Here is a 21,867-nt window from a genome sequence, read left to right as displayed (position 1 = left end):
GCAGAAAGTTGAGATGCTTGAAAAAGTGGTAGTCAGTAGGTGAGAGGTCTGGAGACTATGGCGGATGAGACAGTTTCGTCGTCCAATTCGTTCAACTTCTGCAGGGTCGGTTTAGCAACGTACGGTCGGGCATTGTCGTGGTGGTCTTTTTTGGGGAGGAGCTTTTCTGTTGACTAATGCTGGGTGTTGGGGTGTTGTCGAAGTTTCTGATGCATTTCATCCATTTGTTGACAGTACTTTTCTGCCATAATGGTTTCACTGCATTTAAAAAACTGTAATGAATGAGACCAGTCACAGATCATGCAACAGTCAGTGTGACCTTCTTTTGGTACAATTTTGGCTTCAGGAAGTGTCGTGGAGCTTTGTCGGTGTCTAACCATTGAGCTGAGCATCGCCGGTTGTCATAAAGAGCCCACTTTTTATCGCAAGTCACAACCTGGTTAAGAAATGGGCCCTTCTTGTCACATAAAAGAAGGGAAGATGACACTTCATAACGGCATTTCTTTTGGTTGTCGTTCAATCCATGAGGCACCCATTTATTAAGTTTTTTTGTCTTTACAATTTCTCTCAAGTGGTTGAAAATCATTGTATATGTTTAATTCAGAAGTAGGTTCTGAAACAGTTGTGCATGGATTGACTTCGACTAAGGCTCTTAATTGATTGTCAACATTCGATGGCCGACCACTACACCATCATCTTCAATACTCTCAACGCCACCACAAAATTTCTTAAACCACCATTGTGCTCTGTGCTCAGTAGTGGTTCCTGAACTAAATGCTTCGTTGATATTGCAAGCTGTTTCAGCAGCTTTTTGGCTAAGCTTGAATTGAAATAAGAAAATTGTGTGAATTTGTTCCCCCCCCCCCATCTTGTATTCAACGTTCTGAAAAGAAATAATTGTTTTAAAACGATTCTAATTTTCTAATTTAAACGATTAGATAGAGCGGAAAAAACGCTCTTTAAAATGATATATGAAGTAAAGATATTATAACAAAACTTTATTTAAAAAAAACATCATTTGAAATCTAAATTAAAAATTTCGCAAGAATTTTCTTGTCATCTTAATACCCTTTCTATTCACCCTTATATATTTAGCTTCGAATGCCATGGCCTAAAGAGGTTCTTTTAATTTTCTCCTTAACTTTTCCTTATTGTTCTGATGATATAATAAAGTTATTTTAATTTAATTATATATTACCCTATCACTAACTCTAAGTCCCAGTGGCAAGCTCTTTTCAGGCTAAACTTCTTGCAATGTCATGTGTAATCGCCTAGCAAAGTTAATTATTTTGACTACTATTATTGTTTGCGTCTGTCAATAAAACGCCTATCATCAAAATAAAATTTTGAATTAAAAAAAAAAAAAAACCCAAAAAACTTCCAAACTTATTTCTAATCAGAGATAAGTTTGGAAGTGTTTTTTTATTTTTTTATTTTTTAGCTTTTATTTTTTAAAGCTGTCCAACACCTGCCAGCATGTAAAGCAGATGTTATAGCAAATGATGATTCTGTCGGTAAGATCGGTTCCAAACCCAAGTGATTTGAGGAAAGAGACTGGTTAGGATTTGTAGTAAATATTCTAAGAACCTCTACAGTGAAGAGGTAGGATTTTGCTGGATGGGGGGGTAGGTGTTGTTTTTTATTTATTTATATTTTTAGAAAGTGAAGTACAAATGCAACAAGTTCATCAGAACTCCTTCATTCTGTGGAAGTACTTTGAGGGCTCTACAAATTTATCTTTTGACAACTAAATATTTTTGTTTAGTATCCAAACCCATATGGTTTTTGGAATATGACATCTTTGTTCCATGACAAGTATGTACATTATAAAGATTTTTCTGTATTTATTTATTTATTTTTTTCAATAATTGTAAATCTAAATATTTTCAATAATTGTAAATCTAAAGTTTTATAGTTGAGACTTCAAAGTATAAATATTCGAATTTCTTCAGACGTTTTTTTTTTTTTTTTTTTTTTTTCATTAAAGTGTACATTGTTTTATTAAACGTTTATTGTTTAAATAATTGGACTTTGCTCGTTTTATATTAAAAAAAAAAAAATGAAGGTTGAAAAGAAATTTTTCGCTCAGTTTTAAGATTGATGCTGACCTTTGCCAAAAGATGAGCATTTTATTGTTTCTGGTTGCCACTTGGAAAATCACTTGCAACATAAATCTGCAAAGCAATTTTGGGCTCTTACTGGTGTCAATGCTTGGACTCTAGCTTATATAGTTATTGAGAATTAGGTGCTTGGCTCCCAGAAGTGGAAGTACTTAAAAAATAAATAAATAAATAAATTAAAAAAAAAAAAAAAAAAAAAAACTGGGATGTAACTTTGTGGTGATGAGGAGGCAGGAGCTGAAACTTTGCAGGCTCGTGGGGCTTATTGGGAAAGAAATTCTTTTTTTGCTCCCAACCCAACAGGGAAAGGGATAGTGGTTGGTGAATCAGTCCACCCCACATGTGGCAGCAATACTCTATTTAATGTTCTTAAGATGACTTTTTTTTTTTTTTTATCTAAGTTATAAATACTTTTTTTTAATTTTGAGAAAGACTCATCATATCGAAACATTGTTTTTTTTTCTTTTCTTTTTTTTTTTACCAAATTTTTGTTTATTTTAGAAAATCTTTGCGTTGTATTTTGGCTTATAAATGTATAATGTACATATTTCATTTTTAAATTCATCTAAATTCTTTCCAGTTTACCATCATGGCACGGAAAGGGGGAAAAATATTCTGGAAAAGGCGTATCGTGTAAGAAAAAAAAAAAAAAAAAAAAAATTGATTTTAAGCAAATGTTTATTTTACGTTTTTTTTTTTTTTTCTGAAGTAGTTACCACTTATCCTCGAGTGGTCTTTGAGCCTTGATAAGGGTTAATGAATGTACAGTGGTTGTGTTGTAATCGTTAATGGTTTAAATTGGGTAGAATTTGATTATTATAAGGGGACGCTTCAACAAAAAGTTGTTTACATTGGACTTGAAGGCTACGATATTGTAGTTGGCTGGGAAATAGATCACAGGCAAGTAGTTCTAGGAAAAAGTTTGCGTTGTAATTTGGTTTATAACATAACATATTTCATTTTTAAATTAAAAAATTTTATTTTTCATGTAATTTTTAAGCTTTATTTTATTTTTTCAACTGGATCCATTTGTTGAATAAATAACAACCTCAAGTTTTGTGCATTTATTTTTCTATAGCCATGGTGGCCATTTTTAAATATATATATATATATATATATATATATATATATTTTTTTTAACTTAAATTTTTGTTGTTTTTGCAGAAATCATGCAAGACATTGATCGCCATCATCTGTGTATGTATGAAGGTGAGGGTCAGGCGAAACGAAAATCATACATAATTTTTCAACGTGCTTTGTTGAAATTCCAAGAAATTGGAGATGAAAAACTCAACATGTTATCGTTCATCATAGACCTCATAGAAAACCGATCTCGACAATTGGAGCAGGATTTGGAAAATCTGGGTGAGTTTTTGTTTATTTCAGTTAGTTTCAAAAGTTTATTGGAAACTAGCAAGCGGACAGTATTATCTGGTCATAAAACCAGCTTAAATATAATATTTTAATTTATGCAGACTTCATATTATTATAGAGCCGATACTGTATTGATTATTATATTGTACCCAATATATATGAGTGAGTTCAAGTTTTAAAAGAAATATAACTTGAGTGGCATCAGCTAGAATTGAAACCAAGACATTAAGTTATTAAGCGCCATTCGCTACCATCTGAACTAGCGATGCATATCAAAACTTAAATTAATGTAGTTAAACATGTAATTCTATATTTGTGCATGCGTAGTGCACACATGTCAAACTAGGTCTGCCAAGTTCCCAGTTTTCAATTTTAACCCGTAGATATTTTTCTAGCTAAAATCTATTTTGTTCCACAAGTCCGAATACCCCATATATCAAATTTCAAACCTGTAGACTAAAAATTTGCAGTTGTTAGAGATCGTTCTGCACAGACAGACAAGGTCATTTTTATATATATACTAACTAATGTCTGCCTAAAACTTTTGACAGAAGCAGCGGATTTTCACAAGATCAGTATCATTTTGAAGCTTGACCTTTTAGATGACAAATACCGAGAGAGCTTCATTGTACATTAGGCTTAATATGATTTTAAGTTCTTTCATAAAATATCCAAATTGAAAACTTTTGTGACATTTTTGCTCTATTGTAAATTTGTTTTCATCTGTTTTTACATAGTCTGAGATTATTTTCATATTAATTTATTAAAATAACAAATCTAGCTAGATCTCTATTGAGTCATATTATGACGATTCAGTGCGTTAACTGTTGAAATGAATCCAATAGTCAAAGTTGCATTCCTATGTGATTGCATGTATTTTGATTTTTCCTTTGGAGATAATTCGCATGGGTGCCTGGCGTTGCCCGGGTGTTTGGAAGTGTGTTGAGCAAAAAAAAAAAAAATAGTGGTAGTAGAAAGGCAGGCTCGAACCCGTACTGCGAAGGAGGAAAAGAATGGGGAAAAAAACATGACGTCTTTGGTGTTATGACCACCGCCAAACCGGAAGTGACGTAGGTTTAAATTAAGGCTAGACAATTGAAAAGAGGGGATGACTTTTGAAAATATCTGTGAAAAAAGTGACCCACCCCTGTAGAAAAGTGCCCAGTTGAGTGTGAAGAAATTAATGTTTTTAGCCAATTTTTCGGTATTTGTCATCTAAAAAGTCAAGCTTCAAAATGATACTGATCTTGTGAAAATCCGCTGCCTCTGTCAAAAGTTTTAGGCAGACATGCAAACATATATTTATATATTGGAAGCTAAAATTTTTTACCCAAACCAATTAGAAAGCTTGTCCTATCTCTGAATACCCTTTATGTAAAATTTCAAATGTTTAGACCAAAAATTGTCTTTAGTAATTTGGAGACAGCAGAGGTCAAATTTTTTTATTAAACTTTGACCCCTATTATGACCCTTTAACATTTATTGTTTTGGGCTCAAATCAAGTTATCAAGTTAAATCCATATCCAAGGAACCTATATCTAAAATTTCAGATGTTTATACCCAAAATTGTCGGAGGAGTTTGGTAGAGTTCTCAAATGTCAAATTGTTGAACTTTGACCCATTAACAACCAAATTTTTGGCTGAAAACGGATTACAAAGATTTTCCCAAATCTGCATACCCTGTATATCAAATTTCGAGTCTGTAGACTGAAAATTGACAGTTATTATGTCGGGAAACAGACAGACAGACACTTTCACTTTTATAGATATATAGATTGGATTTTGATCAATGTTTAAGTAGGCTTGATCTAATAATTATTGCTTGCATTGGAAATTATTCTTCCCCCCCCCCCCCAACAAGAGGAGGGTGGACACCTGTAAATTCACCCTCGTCCGTACGTCTGTTCGCACATTTTTAATGACTATGCCTTGGAATCTTTTTGAAATTTTGCGCAAACATTAAACATGATACGAGTAAAAAAGAAAAAAGTAACAGAATGGATTTTCTGGGAAAACTCCGGTTGCCCCCTTAGGGTTGCCTTTTGTGTTAAAATGGCTAAAATTGACACTTTTGTGTTTATTAAAAAAAATTGATGCCTTGGATTTTTATAAACCTTTCTGAAAAGTTGTAACTAACTGATTTCTATATAATTTTGTTTGTCTATAATTTGCGATAACTCTTGTGTGTGTCCCAGGGGCTCTTTTAGGGCTAATAAAAACACTCCATTTTTGGGACTATTTTACCATATTTCTCCAAAATTTTCTGTGTATGTCTATTTAGCAGTTTTGCATGGTGCTGAACTCAAATTTAAATATGTTAAGGCCTTGGGGATTTTTGGGGCTAAATAGGGAGAGAGGGAGACAAATGATGAACTTAGTCATTTCTTTTTTGCATGGTGCAGAACTCAAATTTACATATGTTAAGACCTAAAACTGCACTGTTTCTTCATTTTCACCAGGATTTGATGTTCCCTGGGGACTTTTGGGGCTAAATGGTGGTGATGGTGAGGGGGGGGGCAATTTTTTTATGCCAGGTTCACTGTGCACTCACAGAGGACTATGCATGCTTCACTTGTTTTTAATTTATTTTGCTTTTGTTTTGAAATAATATTTCTTAAATTTTAATTTTTCTTTTTTTTTTTTAGATCCAACTTTGGGCAAAGACAACGATAAAGATGACTATTCCTCAAATCCAAAAATAAAACAAGAACACGATAGAAATGAAAAATCTGGCAGTAAACGACAGCGGAGACAGAAAACGCATGACATAAGTAAAGATGAAGACAAGAAAGTAATTTTAATTTTTTTTTTTACTTTTTTTAAATTGCTCTGGATTAGAAAAGTTAGAAAACAAAAATACATTTTCATCTTTCATCTTTCATCTTTTACTAAATTCAAAAAAAAAAGAAAAAAAGGCACTTCTACAGGATAGAATGATAAAATTGTCGCTCTAAAGAATACACCAGTACAGTTTTATTTTAAAACATCAAATAGGATAACTTGATTATGTAGTAGAGCTGACATCTATTCAATGTAGCTGCCTTTAGCGTCAGTCACCACCTCTATACGGGTCCAGAACTAGAAGCATACCTTTTCCACAAACGCCAGCGGGAGCTCGTCGAATATTCTGCATATAGCGGCGATCAAGCTGTGAAATCCCTGGTACGCTTACTAAAAAAACGAAACGAGTTGACAGGGGAGATAATTAAATTCGGTTGTGTATATCACGTAAGGAACATAATTAAAAATATTGGACAAATTTTTATTATTCATCTAAAATTTTATCGAAAACTATTTCATTAACAATTATTTTCCTACCTTATCGTTTTCCATAATTTTTGGATATGTTACAATTTCTCACATGAAAATTACGTAGGTACCATTTGATTTACTTTAAATTCAATATTTTTTTGTTATTATAATATAGGAGTGCCAAAAAAATTTATTTGAATTATTCGGATTAATATCCTCGTTTTGCGTTTTATTTGTACAATGTTTTGGCTGACTGGTGTATTTTGTTGAACTTGGAATCTAAAGAATTTAGAATTGAATCCTTCATTCAGTCCAGCAGTCTAGTAATTTTGTTCTGTCGGCCATGACTGGATAAAAGTTTTAAACAATTTGTAATTGTATACTTAGCATCGCCCACACTCAGGATTAAACCTTCAACCCCCAAAAGAGTGTCACTTATGAGAGTATCCTTCGAAGTAATCTCCTCCGCCTGCAATGCACTTGCTGTACTGTCCCAACAATTTCTGGAAATCCCTGTAGAAGTCCTCTTGTGTGAGCGTGTCAATGACCCTCGTCACAGCCTCTTTCATCTTTTCAATTGTCCCGTAATGACAGCCTCTAAGGGTTTCCTTGAGCTTAGGGAATAACCAAAAGTCACAGGGAGCAACGTCTGGAGTATAGGAAGAGTGAGGAACTGTCTTGATCTCCATCTTGGTCAAATAGTCTGATAAGGATGGAGCACGCTTGAGACAAACTTTGCACAAATCTTCTGCATCATCGCAAATAATTGTGGGCAGAGTTCCCACACTGACATCAAACTATGCACTTATTGTATAGACACATGATGGTGCTTATCCATGAAATTCTTTATTTGGCCAATCAACTCTGATGTTCTGACTTCCTTACTTTCCTACACCTTATCATCCTTCAGACTCTCCGCCTTACTTGAATCTCTTATGCCACTCAAAAACTGATGTTCAAATCACGCAAGATGGTCCAAAAGCAGTTTGAAGCATTCCATACATTTCTGTGGCTTTTTTTCCAAGTTTAAAACAGAATTTTATTGCATATCGTTCTTCTAAAGTGCTCACATGAAACTCTAATCCCCTTCAAAGTAATTTCACGTTCAGATTGCATTTTTGAAATTCATCAACTGTAACCATCAGTCTTTAGTAGGGTGTATTCCAACTCCTGTCGTAGCTGTTCATTTAATCCTAAAATCATAAAGATTGGTCAGTCATCTCATAAGATGTATAGCAATAACATATTGAATTTCCAAGAGTTTATAACAATTTTAAATACAAAAAAAATCTGCAAACTTATTGAAGACACCTCGTATAATGAATTCTACCTCATATTTACATTCCAGTGTACAGTCTTACTACTTATCACTATTGATCACGACTTATTACTGCATGTATGTATACTAGCAGGGATGCCAGATATTGCCTGGGATTAAATGAGGATCAATGAATGTTATACACATCCTTTTCTTGTCATTGAAATTTGTGAAATTGCCCCCTTTTTTTTTCCTCCCAATTAAATCAATTGATTGCATGCTCTAGTTGGGGACCCACTGTGATGTGCTGGGAGAAAGTTTCACATGCCTCCACACAGTGACTTAATCCACAATACATTGTAGTTTATATTGCACTGTAGAGAACCTACTGTTGATTTTATAAAATTATTTTACATAATGGCTTGTTTAAAATTCAAAGGTCAGATATCCTGGTTCGATTTTGCTCTAAACAGAAACATTCATTTTGAATACACCCCTGTCATATACAAGAATCTACTGTTAATTTTTTTTTTTATGCTGGGCCTTTCTGCTTGTGTGATGATAAAACTTCTCAAATGCACTTTTGAAGCTAGGCTTTATAAGAGTTTCGACTTTGTTAAAAATTGGACTGCTCCTTTTGTAATCAGATTTTTCGATTATCGATTTTCAATATTGATCAGAAGCATTCTGATACAAACCCTATCTGAGATCACTACATGGCATAGAGTACTTGGTAAAATTCAGTTGTAAAAGTTACCCTTTGGAAGGTTGAAGGTTCACTCCTCAGCATGGACGATACTAAGAATAGTATCCGTATAATTTAGACTTCGGCTTGTCATTACAAGAGCATGCTACCCCCATGGTAGCATGCTCTTCTGTTTGAAAATTTTGTGCTGATTTATGAGTTCGACAGATCTCGGAGTTCAATAAGATAAACATGAATGTCGGAGGTTAATCCATGGGAGTAGCATGTTCTTGTTCAGTCTGCCATAAGAAGTTAGGAGCCCTAAATAATTCGCAATTGTATTTTAATGTCTGTATTCATCAGACTACTGTTCTTATCTTGAGTGTGATTTTGACAACATTTCGGTTGATATAACCTTCGGGACCCTCTTCAAGTACTTCAAAACTACTTACGCCTGACAGTATCCTATACCTCTATAAGGCAACCATTCGCCCATGTATGGAGTACTGTTGTCACATCTGGGCTGGTGCATCTGCTGCTTGTCTCTCGCTCCTGGAAAGGGTTCAAAAGAGAGTAGCCAACCTGATAGGTCCTGAACTGTCATCTAGGCTTCAGCCTCTGTCCCATCGACGAGATGTTGCATCCCTCTGCCTGTTCTACAAATACTTTAATGGTGAATGCTCTGACGAACTGCAAACACTTGTACCTCCCCGACGTAACTACCCCCGACAAACCCGACAAGCTACCAAGTCTCATCCCTTTACAGTAGAGATCCCTAGGTGCAAGAAAGCCTTTTACTCCAATAGTTTCTTCCCCAGAACTGCGGGACTTTGGAACTCCCTTACTCCAATAGTTTCTTCCCCAGAACTGCGGGTCTTTGGAACTCCCTTCCGAGATTCTGCTTTCCCAACTGCAATGATATGCAGAAGTTCAAGTGTAATGTTAACAAACATCTTTCTACTCATCTCCCTTCATAATGACCTCGCTAATTAAGTCCCTGATAGTAGCCCCCTGCTTCAAAGTGGCACTGTGCCTTGTTTGGGGTGAAAATTGAAAAAAAAAAAAAAAAAAAGTGTATCTTGTCAAGCTTGAAATTGTTGTTACCAAGTATTTTATCTGCTATGCCCTGTGGCATAGTGGATAAGGTACTTGGTATAATTCAGTTGTGAAGTTACATTGTTTTGAAGGTTCAATCCTTGGTGCGGACGACACTAAAATATGTTTCTGAATTTTTGAGATGAGGATTGGTTATTTGTAATATTATTCATCGGATTACTGTTCTCATCTTGAGTGTGATTTTCGCAACGTTTTGGTCGAGGTAACCTCTGACCTTCTTCAGGTGTATCTTGTCGAACTCGGGAATTTTTTTTAAAAAAAGAAGTCTTCATTAATTGTTTTGTAAAAGTTGGTTTAAAGAAAAATGAAAACAGTCTTAATTCATGATTGCATTGTTTTGGTTATTTGGACAAGTATTCTCATTTTGGGTGTTATTGGCACAATGTCTCGGTCATTGTAACCTACAACCTTCATCGGGTGTGAAATTCATGTTTTTTTTTTTTTTGTTTGTTTTTCAACTAAGGAAAAGGGGGTTTGCTCTGCATTGCAAGAATATGGACCAAATCTTAATACATGATTTAAAAATAAATAACTTGGATAAACAATATTATTTTATTATATACTGGATATATTTTTCTTTTTTCGTTTTTCTCTCATTTAAATACTGCATGGATTTTAACACCAATAGAACTTTTTTGATCCCCTCGACAAAAGGAGGGTGGACCTGTAAATTAACCCTCGTCCGTACGTCTGTTCCCACTTTTTTCAATAACTATGCCTTGGAATTTTTTTTAATTTTGCACAAACATTAAACATGATACGAGTAAAAAAGTAACAGAATGGATTTTCTGGGAAAACTCTGGTTGCCCCCCTTAGGGGGGTGCCTTTTGGGTTAAAATGGCTAAAATTGACACTTGTGTTTATTAAAAAAAATTGATGCCTTGGATTTTCATAAAACTTTCTGAAAAGTTGCAACTAACTGATTTCTATATAATTTTGTTTGTCTATACTTCGTGATAACTCTAGGATGTGCCCCAGGGGCTCTTTTAGGGCTAATAAAAACACTCCATTTTTGGGACTATTTTACCATATTTGTCTAAAATTTTCTGTGTATGTCTATTTATCAGTTTTTCATGGTGCTGAACTCAAATTTAAATATGTTAAGGCCTTGGGGACTTTTAGGGCTTTTTTTTATGCCTCGTTCACTATGCACTCATGAGGGACCATGCATGCTTCACTTTTTTTTTTTTTTTTTTTTTTTAAATTTTTACAAGCAAGTCACCACTTATCAAGGCCCAGAGGACACTTGAGTATAAGGGTTAATAAGGAAATGTACAATGGTTACCAGGACAACAACTTAGTGGTGGAAATTGGTTTTAATTTGATTATTTAAGGGGACTGCTTAACTAGAACTTGTTTATATTGAAGATGGCCATATTGTAGTCAGCTGAAAAACATACAAGCAGAACAGAATTCCACAGGCAGTCAGTTCTAGGAAAGATTTATCCATGGAATCTGTTTAGATTTAGGTATAGATAGTGGAGGAAATTTTTGATAATGGTTGTAGCTAGTCGTGCGTTTCTTATGAAAGTCTGGCAAGGATAAGGGCCATAGATTAAAATTCTCCCGTTTTTATTGTCTCTTCTGTTGTTATTCATGCCCGTCTTGAAAATGATTTATTTTATTTTTTTGTTCCAGGAGGAAAAAGATCGAGTGTCGAAGAAGAAAAAGAAAAGAAAAAGCAAGAAAGAGAAAGAAAGCGAAAAATCCCCAATCGATCCACCAATCGATCCGGATGAACCTACGTATTGTGATTGCAACCAGGTGTCTTATGGGGAGATGATCGGTTGTGATAATGTCCTTTGCACCATCGAGTGGTTCCATTTCAGTTGTGTCAATCTTACTTCGAAGCCGAAAGGAAAATGGTATTGTCCCAGGTGTCGTGGGGACAAAAGCAATGTGAAACGACACGACAAATAATGTTCAGCGGATTTATTTTGCAACACGGTTTCGGAACGGAATGCAAAGCAGAAAATAAACAACAAAGACTATTCGGTCATCTGCAAATAAAGTGAATCTGACAACATATTGCTGTCATGACAGACAATTGGTTTCTCAAATACTAGGAATGACAATGGCTGCAAGCTAATGAGTTATTTAAACATGAGATACCCCAGTCCCCTTTTTTTTTTTTTTTTTTTTTTTTTTTTTAGGATATCATTTTAAGAGGGTGATGTGTTTGTTTGAAGCATTGTCTAATATATATATTGATAATTTATAGGAGTTTGATAACAGTGCAGAAATATACCAGGTTGTTAAAAGGAAAACTGAATTGAAATCACTAACCGATTTTTTTTTTTTATTTTTATTTTTTTTTTTTTTTTTATTTATATATCCTCCCTTCCTCTCTCTCTCTCAACTATATGAACGTACCAACTACACTATGCACACATTTAGTCTTGGAAGTTTTTACGCCTTTAAAACTATATAACAAAACAAAATAACTCTTAATCACAAATGTTTTCATTAGAAAACTTATTTGCTTGTAAGTCAATTCAATCAATATCACTCAATGAGGAACCCCTCCCTGAACTTTAGCCATCTATCTCTATCCCGAGCTACCTGCTGCCATGTGGGACCCATGTGTTTTATCAGGTCGTCTCTCCACCTCGTTTTTCGTCTTCCTTTTGGCTTATGTTCCCAAGGTGTACGTCAATTAATTTCTTCCAATCACTACATTAATTTGCTTCCAAGAATTTATGCTAGTATTTATTAGGATTATCAGTTGTTTAATATGAAAAACTGTTTTGGGGATATATATATATTAGTAATAAGTTGTGAAAATGTAATGTATATGGCAATTAAGCTACACAAGTTTCATGTGGTTCATCCTTATAAATAATGATTCATCTTCACCAGGATGGAACCCAGAAAATTTTGTGTAGCTTAATTGCTATGTATATATATATATATATATATATATATATATATCTTCAAAACTTACTACCTAGCTCTACTCCAGTATTGAGCAGTGAAGTAAATACCAAAAATAGATATATAAAATTAGATATATAATTCAATTTAGAGCATACAGAAAATCAAATCTTCAATAAGATGACTATAAAGATCAGTCGATAACTTGCAAATATCAGCAGCTCTATTTGGAATAGTTATATATATATATATATATATATATATATATATATATATAAATCCAGGTTTGAGATATTCAAAAGTAGGAACTAATGAACTCCACAAGGTTGTTAGATAGTGCTTGATAACAAGAGCAAAATATTTTTGATTATTTATTCAAAGGTAAACAGTTGCATTTGGTCGCTACAAACAGCCATCTGTTTCAGTCAATGAGACTTTGTTAGGCGACCCTGAACCATTCGATGCTATAGAAAAAAAATTTAAAAAATGAGCTTTTCCAAAAAAATGTTGAAATACTTCTCCATTTTTATCCTTATTTAGAGAGCTCAAATTTTTTTTTTATAGCGTCAAATGGTTCTGGGTTACCTGACAAAGTCTCATTGACTGAAACAGATGGCTGTTTGTAGCTACCAAATGTAACTGTTTACTTTCAAATAAATAATAATAATATATATATATATATATATATATATGTGTGTGTGTATGTATGTACCCGGTTAAAAATATCAAAGTAAAAACCATTACATTTCAACAATGAAAAGAGCAGGATATTATTTTATTCAATTTAGGTAAACAAAATTACTATAAGTCACTACAATAAATTGACTGTTTCAGTCTTACAAGACATCAAACGACGATAAACCTCTGGTCTTACTCGAGATCAGTCATTTAAATCTGACTAGCCTCGATTAAGACCAAAGTTTTATTATCGCTTAACTGTCTTTTAAGACTGAAATAGTCAATTCATTGTTGCGACTTACGATAATTTTGTTTACCTAAATTGAATAAAATAGCTTATATGTAGCTATTTCAGCAATTCAATGCATTTTTCAAATCAAATTCCAGTTCTCATGTAGATGTTGTCGCCCTGTTTCTACTTTTGTTTTTTCTCGTCCATATACCCTTAATGTACCCTTATTTCGAATAGTAGCTGCAGGCTGGCATCAAAAGACTTTTTTCTTTCTTTTTTTTTTTTTTTTTTTTTTTTTTTTAAGGTTAACATATTTCATACTGATATAAATTATTGCACAATAAAAAATAATTAGATTAAAACAAATCCTTCTTATGATGAATTATTTAATCAAGTAAAAATTTCATTTTTTACTTTATTACTAAATTGAAAAAAATTATTCTAACAAATTTGAATGTTCTCATGGACATTTGTATGGAATTTTTACTTAATTAAATAATTCGAAATAAGAAATCTTATTTTTGTTTTAATTTAATTACTTTTACTGTGCAATAATTACCATCAGTTTGAAATAGGTTAAACTTAAAAAATTTTTTAATGACCATTTTCGTAAAAAAAAAAAAAAAGAAAGAAAAAAAAAGTCCACTGATGTCAACCCACTGTTACGAATTCGGATAGGGGCATGTGCGCCAGAAAAAAAAAACAAAAACAAAGTAGACACGGAGAGACAACAACTACATGAGAACCCAAATTCCAAATAAAGAACATACATAAAGATATGCATTTTTTTTTTGTTTATTTGTTTTTTCTTCAAAGGATAAATAAATACAGCTTCGAAACAACTGTAAACAATTGTAATACATTGGTTAAGCAGCAATGATCCTAGTCAGTATTAAAATGGGTGACCATTTGGGAATTCTAGGTACTGTATGTGCTCTCTGCTTATCTATGCACTGTTTCCAGTCAGTATTGGGCCTCTCCTTGCCACTGGACTCAAGCAGTGCTGATTCAGAAGAGGTGTGGCTGAGGATTGTGCAACCCTTGCTTCACAATTACATGTGGAGCTACCCTTACAGAGGTTATCCATTGTCTCTTGAGACTGAACGGAAGCATAAACCGACATATTTAATCTTATTTGCTTTCAATCCCAAGTCGTATATGTAACGTTGGAATGTCGATATTTCTAGGATACTTTCCCTTTATCAAGTGTTTGAATAAAAGAAAATAGAAACATTTGATAAAGGTGTAATATTCCCTAAGTAGATATTTACTTGCTGCCCAACTTAGCAAGATGTGACACAAGGTCAGAAGGTAAGGATGTCCATTCCCCGGTAGGGGTGGGGCGTCTCGGGGAAACGGGCAATAAAATTGCCCCACCTGAAAGCTGTCATCACATATACAGCTTTGGTAATCATGAAATTTGGAAGCCAGTAAGATTTAAATTTTTTTTTTTTTTTTTTTTTTTTTTTTTTTTAAATCACTTTGTCATTCAATTTTTTTTTTTTTTTTTTAAAGTTCATGTGCTTTATAGAATTACTTTTTAATTTTCTTAAAAAATTTTTTAAGTTCCTTTTACTTATTTTAAAGCAAATAACACAACAATAAAATTGTTAATTTTACTGATTAGAAAATCTTTTATTATAAAATTAATTGTACCAATCTGGCTTTACTTGGGAGCCATTTTACTTTCCTTGTTGGTTTCTACAGAATTTAAACCAAACTAAATAGATTTTTACCAAATAAGATTTCTGTAAACAATCAAGTTAAACTGAACCAACATTAAACAGTTAGAAAAATAAATAAATAAAAACTTTTTTGTGTGGCAAATGGTCTGTTAGTAAATAATTTAGTATTAGGTTAGAGTTAAAAAAAATAAGTCAACCAGTCTTCCCTTGTACAGATTTTATTAAAAAAAAAATTTTTTTTCTTTTAAAATTTTCTTTTTTAATTTAAAAAATTTTTTTTAATTATTTATTTTATTTTTTATAATCTGCTATATTTCAGCATTGTTATTCGTCTTCTCTAAATTATATATATTACTTTATCATGAAATGTGAATATATTAACACCGGATCTTTATTTAGAATTTGACTTAAAAAAAATTTTTTACAGAAAAATTTTTTATGATGCATGTACTAGTCACAGAACAAAAATGTCATATTCCAAAAATTATGTAATTTGATTAATTTTTTTTTAATTTTTTAATTTTCTTTATTTATTTTTTTTTTTTACTAAAAAAAAAATTATGAATTGCAAAAGTTTTATTTTGAATACAAACAAAATCTCATTAGTCGAATTGAGTTGTCACCTTTGAATTTTAACACATTCTTAAACAACATGACAGCTCCTGCCTCGTTTTCTCATAAAATTTTGTTGTCTTTGTTTTAAAAAAAAAAAAAACTACTTAATCAATTTGTGATTTTTTTTGGGGGGGATATGACATCTTTGTTCCATGATGGATATGTACATCATAAAGATTTGTCTATATTTTTTATTTAAGTTGAATTCTAAATAAGAACCAGAATACTTTCTTTCAGACGTTCGTTTAAATGCTTCTTGACAATCATTTTCCCCCATGAAAAAATCTTATTTTTTTTTAATTTTAAATAATCAGTTATTTTTACCTTTGTTTTTCAACAGTCATAAATTATTTTTTATTTAATTTTTTTTTTTTTTCTATTTTACTTCTTGTATTATTTCTTTTGTGTCTGTCTAAACGTTATGGAAGCATATTTCAACATTTTTGAGTATTTTTCATTAACCTTATTTCACATGCTTCATCCACTTAAACATGAACGTTTTTGAGCTACCATAGTTTACAAACAATATGGCGACATCAAAAATCTTGTTATGCCATAAAAGAAAAGAAGTAATAAAAACAAAACATTTGTTTTTCATTGAAATCCATCAAAATTTTAAAAGTTTATGCCTCCTATAAAAAGTAAACATTAAAAAAAAAAATTTGAATTAAAAATTTTTTAATTTTTTTTTTATTCAAGCTGAACCTTGAAATCCATAAAAATTTAAAAAGTTTATGCCTATGGGTGTATCCTCTAAAAATTAATTTTTTTTTTCTTAAGATGGACCTTGATTGTAATTAAGAATTGTAAAAAGAAAGTCAGTGGATTAAGGCCAAATGAATAAAAGCTGACGGGCAAAACATAATGGTTGTACTTGTTGATCTTATCTTCTTTAAGAACAATTAATAAAGAAAATTGGAATGATTTAGCAAAAGAAATTAAAATTTATTCTAGCTTTTTTCAATTTTTTTTTTTTTTTTTTTTTTTTTTTTAATTACATTTAAAAAAAATTTTCTTTACCATTTTTTTTTTTTTTCTTTTTTTAAATGTTTGTATATTACTTAATTTCTTGCAATCATTGCATTGCTTTGTTTCCAAGAATTTATGCTAGCCTGAATGGTCTCCAACTGTGTCCAAACTTCAATTGATATCAGAGCTTACCTCGGTGGTTTTATATTCACAATGTTTCAATCTGATGTAACCTTTTTCTTGTCAGGTCTGATGCTGGTTATAGTCAGCTAACGTAAATTCTAACTTCCGGTATGTTTGCTACCGGAAGCGGTGACAAGGCGAATCAATTCCCTTATTTTTATTAAGCAATTTTGTTTCAATAGAATAGAAAAGGACATTATTAATTTTTGATGTAAATCGTTCAATAAAATTATACAGATAAAAATAACACAATTAGTCTTCGTTTGCACTTTTCATAGCAAAACGCGTTTTCAATAATTTAAAAAAAAATAAATAAAATAATAAAATAATTTCAATAATTTTTAATCAAAATAAGAATGAAAAAAACTTTTAAAAAATTATTATATCAAAAAAGGATGCTTGGAAAAACGTTAAAAAAAAAGTGTATATGTACAGGGAAGATATAGGCAAAGTAACTGATTTGCCTTGTCACCATTTCTGGTACCAGACACGCCGGAAGTTAGGAAGTATGTTAGCTGACTATTACCCTGATGCTGATGGGGGTGGGGGATAACAAAATACAAAGGCACAACATAAAAAAAAATTGAATCTTAGGAAAATCTCCATCATTCCAGTAATCATAGGAGCAATCGGCACCTTGTATCTCAGAGAGATCCCGTGTTAAACCCAGGAAGGTGCCACTTCATTCCTGAGAACTTTGCCAGAACTAAAATGAAATTAGCAAGAAAACTTTTTTTTTTTTTCATTTTACTTCAGTCGAAATTCTCAAAAAACAAAGGGTCTTTTCCTGGGGTTTAACGCTTGATTTCTATATGAGATGCATAGATATTTGAAGATTCAATTACAGTTCTGTTTATCTCAAATGTTGAGTCTGTTTATCTCAAATGTTGAGTTAGTGAAAAAGTTAATAATATTAATTTTTGGTCCCCCGACAAAGGAGTGTGGACCTGTAAATTCACCCTTGTCCATTCGTCTGTCCGCACTTTTCTCAATAACTACACCTTAGAATTTTTGGAAATTTTGCACAAACATTAAACATGATATGAGTAAAAAAAGTAACAGAATGGATTTTCCAGAAAAACTCTGGTTGGTTCCCCCCCCCCTCTAGGGGTGCCTTTCGGGTTAAAATGGCTAAAATTGACACTTTTGTGCTTATTAAAAAAAATTGATGCCTTGGATTTTCATAAAACTTTCTAAAATGTCGTAACTGATTTCTATGTAATTTTGTTTGTCTATACTTTAAAACCACTTTATTTTTGGGACTATTTTACCATATTTGTCCAAAATTTCCTATGTATGTCTATTTAGTAGTTTTGCATGGTGCTGAACTCAAATTTAAATATGTTAAGGCCTTGGGGACTTTTATGGCTAAATTGGAGGGGGGGGGCGTAAATGATGGACTTAGTCTTTTATTTATTTATTTATTTTTTTTTTTTTTCTGCATGGTGCAGAACTCAAATTTACATATGTTAAGACCTAAAACTGTACCGTTTTTTTCATTTTCACCAGGATTTGACGACCCCTGGAAACTTTTGGGGCTAAACGGGGGAGGTAAATACTGAAGTTAGTAATTTTTTTTATGCCTCGTTCACTGTACACTCACAGGGGACCATGCATGCTTCACTTGTTTTTTCATTCATCAGTTAACTGTTATAGTTTGCTTCTTTTGGTCTTACTGGATTCCAGGACCAGAATTCATCTAATCTGGTGGAGTCTCTAGCTTATTGTTGTTACTATAGGCAACACCACTTAGAGAAAGTGAACCATTCCTTGTCTAAGCTAGTGTGGAGTAACCATACCAGAGAATCTTATTTGAGCTGCAAATGCTATTTTGAATATTCGGTCAGGGTTTACTTGTAGTGGGAATTATCCTCCTATGCTGTCTTAAGATCATATATTATACAGGGTGGGCCCCCCCTGCCCCCCCATACAGGGTGGGCCCCCCCCAGGGTGCCCCCCCCTCCTAAAAAAAAGCAAAAACTAAATGGAGCCCATCTAGAACGCATGTTGTAGAACGGAGGAAGAAAGGCCAAAGACCCTAGTGTTTTGAGTTGATGTTTTAAATATAATAAAATAGTTATGACTAAAGTTTCATTTCATTCGGATAAAACACTAAGAAACGAGGCTTAATTAGAGTTGGGGCCCGTTTTTTTTGGGGGGGGTCACCCTGTATGAATCTCATATGTTTGTTTAAATGTATGTTTGTACGTCTGCCTAAAACTTTCAACAGAGGCAACGGATTTTCACAAGATTGGTATTGTTTTGAAGCTCACCCCTTTGGACAACAAATATCACCCTTAACTGGGCACTTTTCTACAAGGAGGGGTCGCTTTTTTCGCCAATATTTTTTAAAATCATCCCTTTTTTTTTTTTTTTGATCGACTAGCCTTAATTTAAACATTCGTCACTTTCGGTTTGGTGATGGGCACAACAGCAAAGACGTCATTTTTTTTTTTTTTTCCCCATTCTTTTCCTCCTTCGTGGTACAGGTTCGAGCCTACCTACTACCACTTTTTTGCTCAATGCACACCTCCAAACACCCAGGCAGTGTTCTAATACATCCTTTGCATTTGTTCGAATTTACGATCTGCATGGAATTTCAAACTGAAACCTTTATTTAATAGTGCTGCTAGATCAGGCTTTATGAAGATACTAGTGTCTTGACCTAAAGTGCACCAAACATCACTTATTTCTATTCTAAATAAAAACTCAATCATGTTCTGCAAAGTCAAAAACAAAAGCAACTATTTTCCTGTACAAATCAACCAAACTAAACACTATGTATAATTATATGAACTTGAAATACAAAACCTTTTTCCCCCGAAATTACTGGATTTGTGATTAAATAACTCGAAAAAGGGTTGATATGCTGTAAAAAACAAAAAAACCCAAACCAAACACCATGAATAAATATTTGAAGATATATGAAGCAAAAACAAACAAAATTTTATTCAGCTCAGTTTGAAATTCTTCCAGCTAACTTTTTTGGGCTCAACATAAAGATTGCCAACTTCAAACAAATGCACCGAAGAAGGTCGAATGTTTAGGGTGGCATACATCCATCGAAATGAGAATAGCAGTCATTATGACACGAATGATCAATCCTCATCTAAAAAGAAATTGATGACCTTTAAAATAAAGTGTCGTTGTCCAGAATTGTGTGTGCAAAATCAAAAATAAAGAAAAATCTGTATGAGATACAAACCCGTGATGGAAAGAAACTATCGTATGCTAAAAATCATGTAAATTCGTTAGGTTATTTTTATTTTTTTTTTTTTTTTTTAATTTATTTTTATATTATTTCTTTATTTAATTTTTTATTTAACTTTATTTTTTATGAACGGTTTTCTAAAATTTTGATTCGGACTTATCTCCCTGTTTCCTTTACACTGTTTTCAAATTGACGTGAGGTTGTTGCTCATGGTTTAACTGTGACATCACATCTTGACAACTCTTCAACATTGTATCGTGGATTTGTTCTATTCAGTTTTCTCTTGTTCCGGTCCTGGCCTGCGTAGTCGTCTCTTACGTATTGGCGATTGCCAAGTGGTGTGGGCACACGTTCAGAAGTATAAAAATTAGATAAAAAATAATTCCAAAGGAAAATACAGACAGTAGTGCTTTCTGTCTATGTACGTTACATGTATGCCACCCTTGACCCTCTGAATTGCTCAAGTTCACATAAGTCTACTGTCGAGGCTGTGTTTGTTAGTTGGTTGACCAATTCATTTCACCATCTGCTCAGAGCCATGAGCTGTCTTCATTTGTATCCCAAATTCAACTATCATCAAGTGTTCCGACAGTGTCAAAGTCGCAACTCAACTCTGGCTCGTCATCTATTGCCAAAAACCACTCCTAACTGCTGTCAACCGGACACTGCCGTAAAACCCCTTGCCAATCCTAAACATATCTCTATCGTTCAGTTTTATTGCTACACACTAACCAATAATTCCATGTCAACCTCCTTTTGTCTACCCAGTCCCTTCTACTGTCTTTTCACCAACCTTATTTCCTATTTCTTTTGTTGTATTTTTCTTTTTTTCTTTTGGACAGTTGAAGACTACTGAAGTAAACTTCAACTGAAATCCTAGCTACTCCCACAACATGTCCCGCAAACTAATTCTAAATATATCTATATGGTGAACAACTTCCTATCCATGTCTTCTCACCAACCCTATTTCCTATTTCTTTTGTTATACTTACTTTCTCTTTTTTAGTGGGAAGGTTGGTAGACATCGATAATATTACAGTATTTTCTGCATTAAATGCATAGATTGAACGGATTTGTTTGCTTATTTTTTAATTTAAAAAAAAAAATTTTTTTTTTCTTCAATATTTAATAAAATCTTTCTTTTAATCTTGTTTTATACCAATTAGCTTCTGCATCTTTGACAATCGCTTCTACAATCGTGTAAATGTTCAATGCTGCCCCTCGCAAAAGTAAGAGATTCTTGATATGTGATACTAATGATATCCCCCCTCCAAGTGCTAGGAAGTAAAATAAAAAAGAAAACCTTACAAAAAAAAAAGAGGAAATAAGTTTATCATCAGCAGAACAAAGGTATAGGAAGTTGTTCACAAAGACACACAAAAGAAAACTAAAATAGGATTGTTAATCAAGGTGTGGCAGTAACAGAGACAAAAGGACTGGGCAGTAGCAGTCGATATATTTGTAACGTAGCCGCTACTTTGCAAATGAACAAACAAATAAATAAAATATCAGTCTGCATTTTTTTCTTTTTCAACGGAACTTTTTTTTTTTTTTTTTTTATTGCTGTTATCATTGCTTCAACACCACTGAAAAAAGTCTTTCGCTGCCACATGAC

At 32.9% G+C, this 21,867-nt stretch overlaps 1 protein-coding gene across 1 annotated transcript in view; it reads left to right on the top strand.

Annotated features, from left to right (window-relative positions):
- The window catches only part of LOC145259118 (inhibitor of growth protein 1-like), a 41,304-nt gene extending 26,248 nt beyond the window's left edge, over positions 1–15,056 (top strand). The window contains exons 2-4 of the mRNA XM_080116788.1: positions 3,285–3,485; positions 6,140–6,285; positions 11,444–15,056. Of these exons, the coding sequence (XP_079972914.1) occupies positions 3,285–3,485; positions 6,140–6,285; positions 11,444–11,725 (629 nt within the window). The 3' untranslated portion in view covers positions 11,726–15,056. The remainder of the gene's footprint in view (positions 1–3,284; positions 3,486–6,139; positions 6,286–11,443) is intronic.
- Positions 15,057–21,867: the final 6,811 nt, after the last annotated feature.

The sequence above is a fragment of the Euprymna scolopes genome, chromosome 34 (assembly GCF_053919585.1).
Source record: "Euprymna scolopes isolate OS-2025 chromosome 34, ASM5391958v1, whole genome shotgun sequence".
Classification (NCBI taxonomy): domain Eukaryota; kingdom Metazoa; phylum Mollusca; class Cephalopoda; order Sepiida; family Sepiolidae; genus Euprymna; species Euprymna scolopes.
Note: the sequence above shows the minus strand (reverse complement) of the source record. Positions and strands in the feature narration are given on the sequence as shown.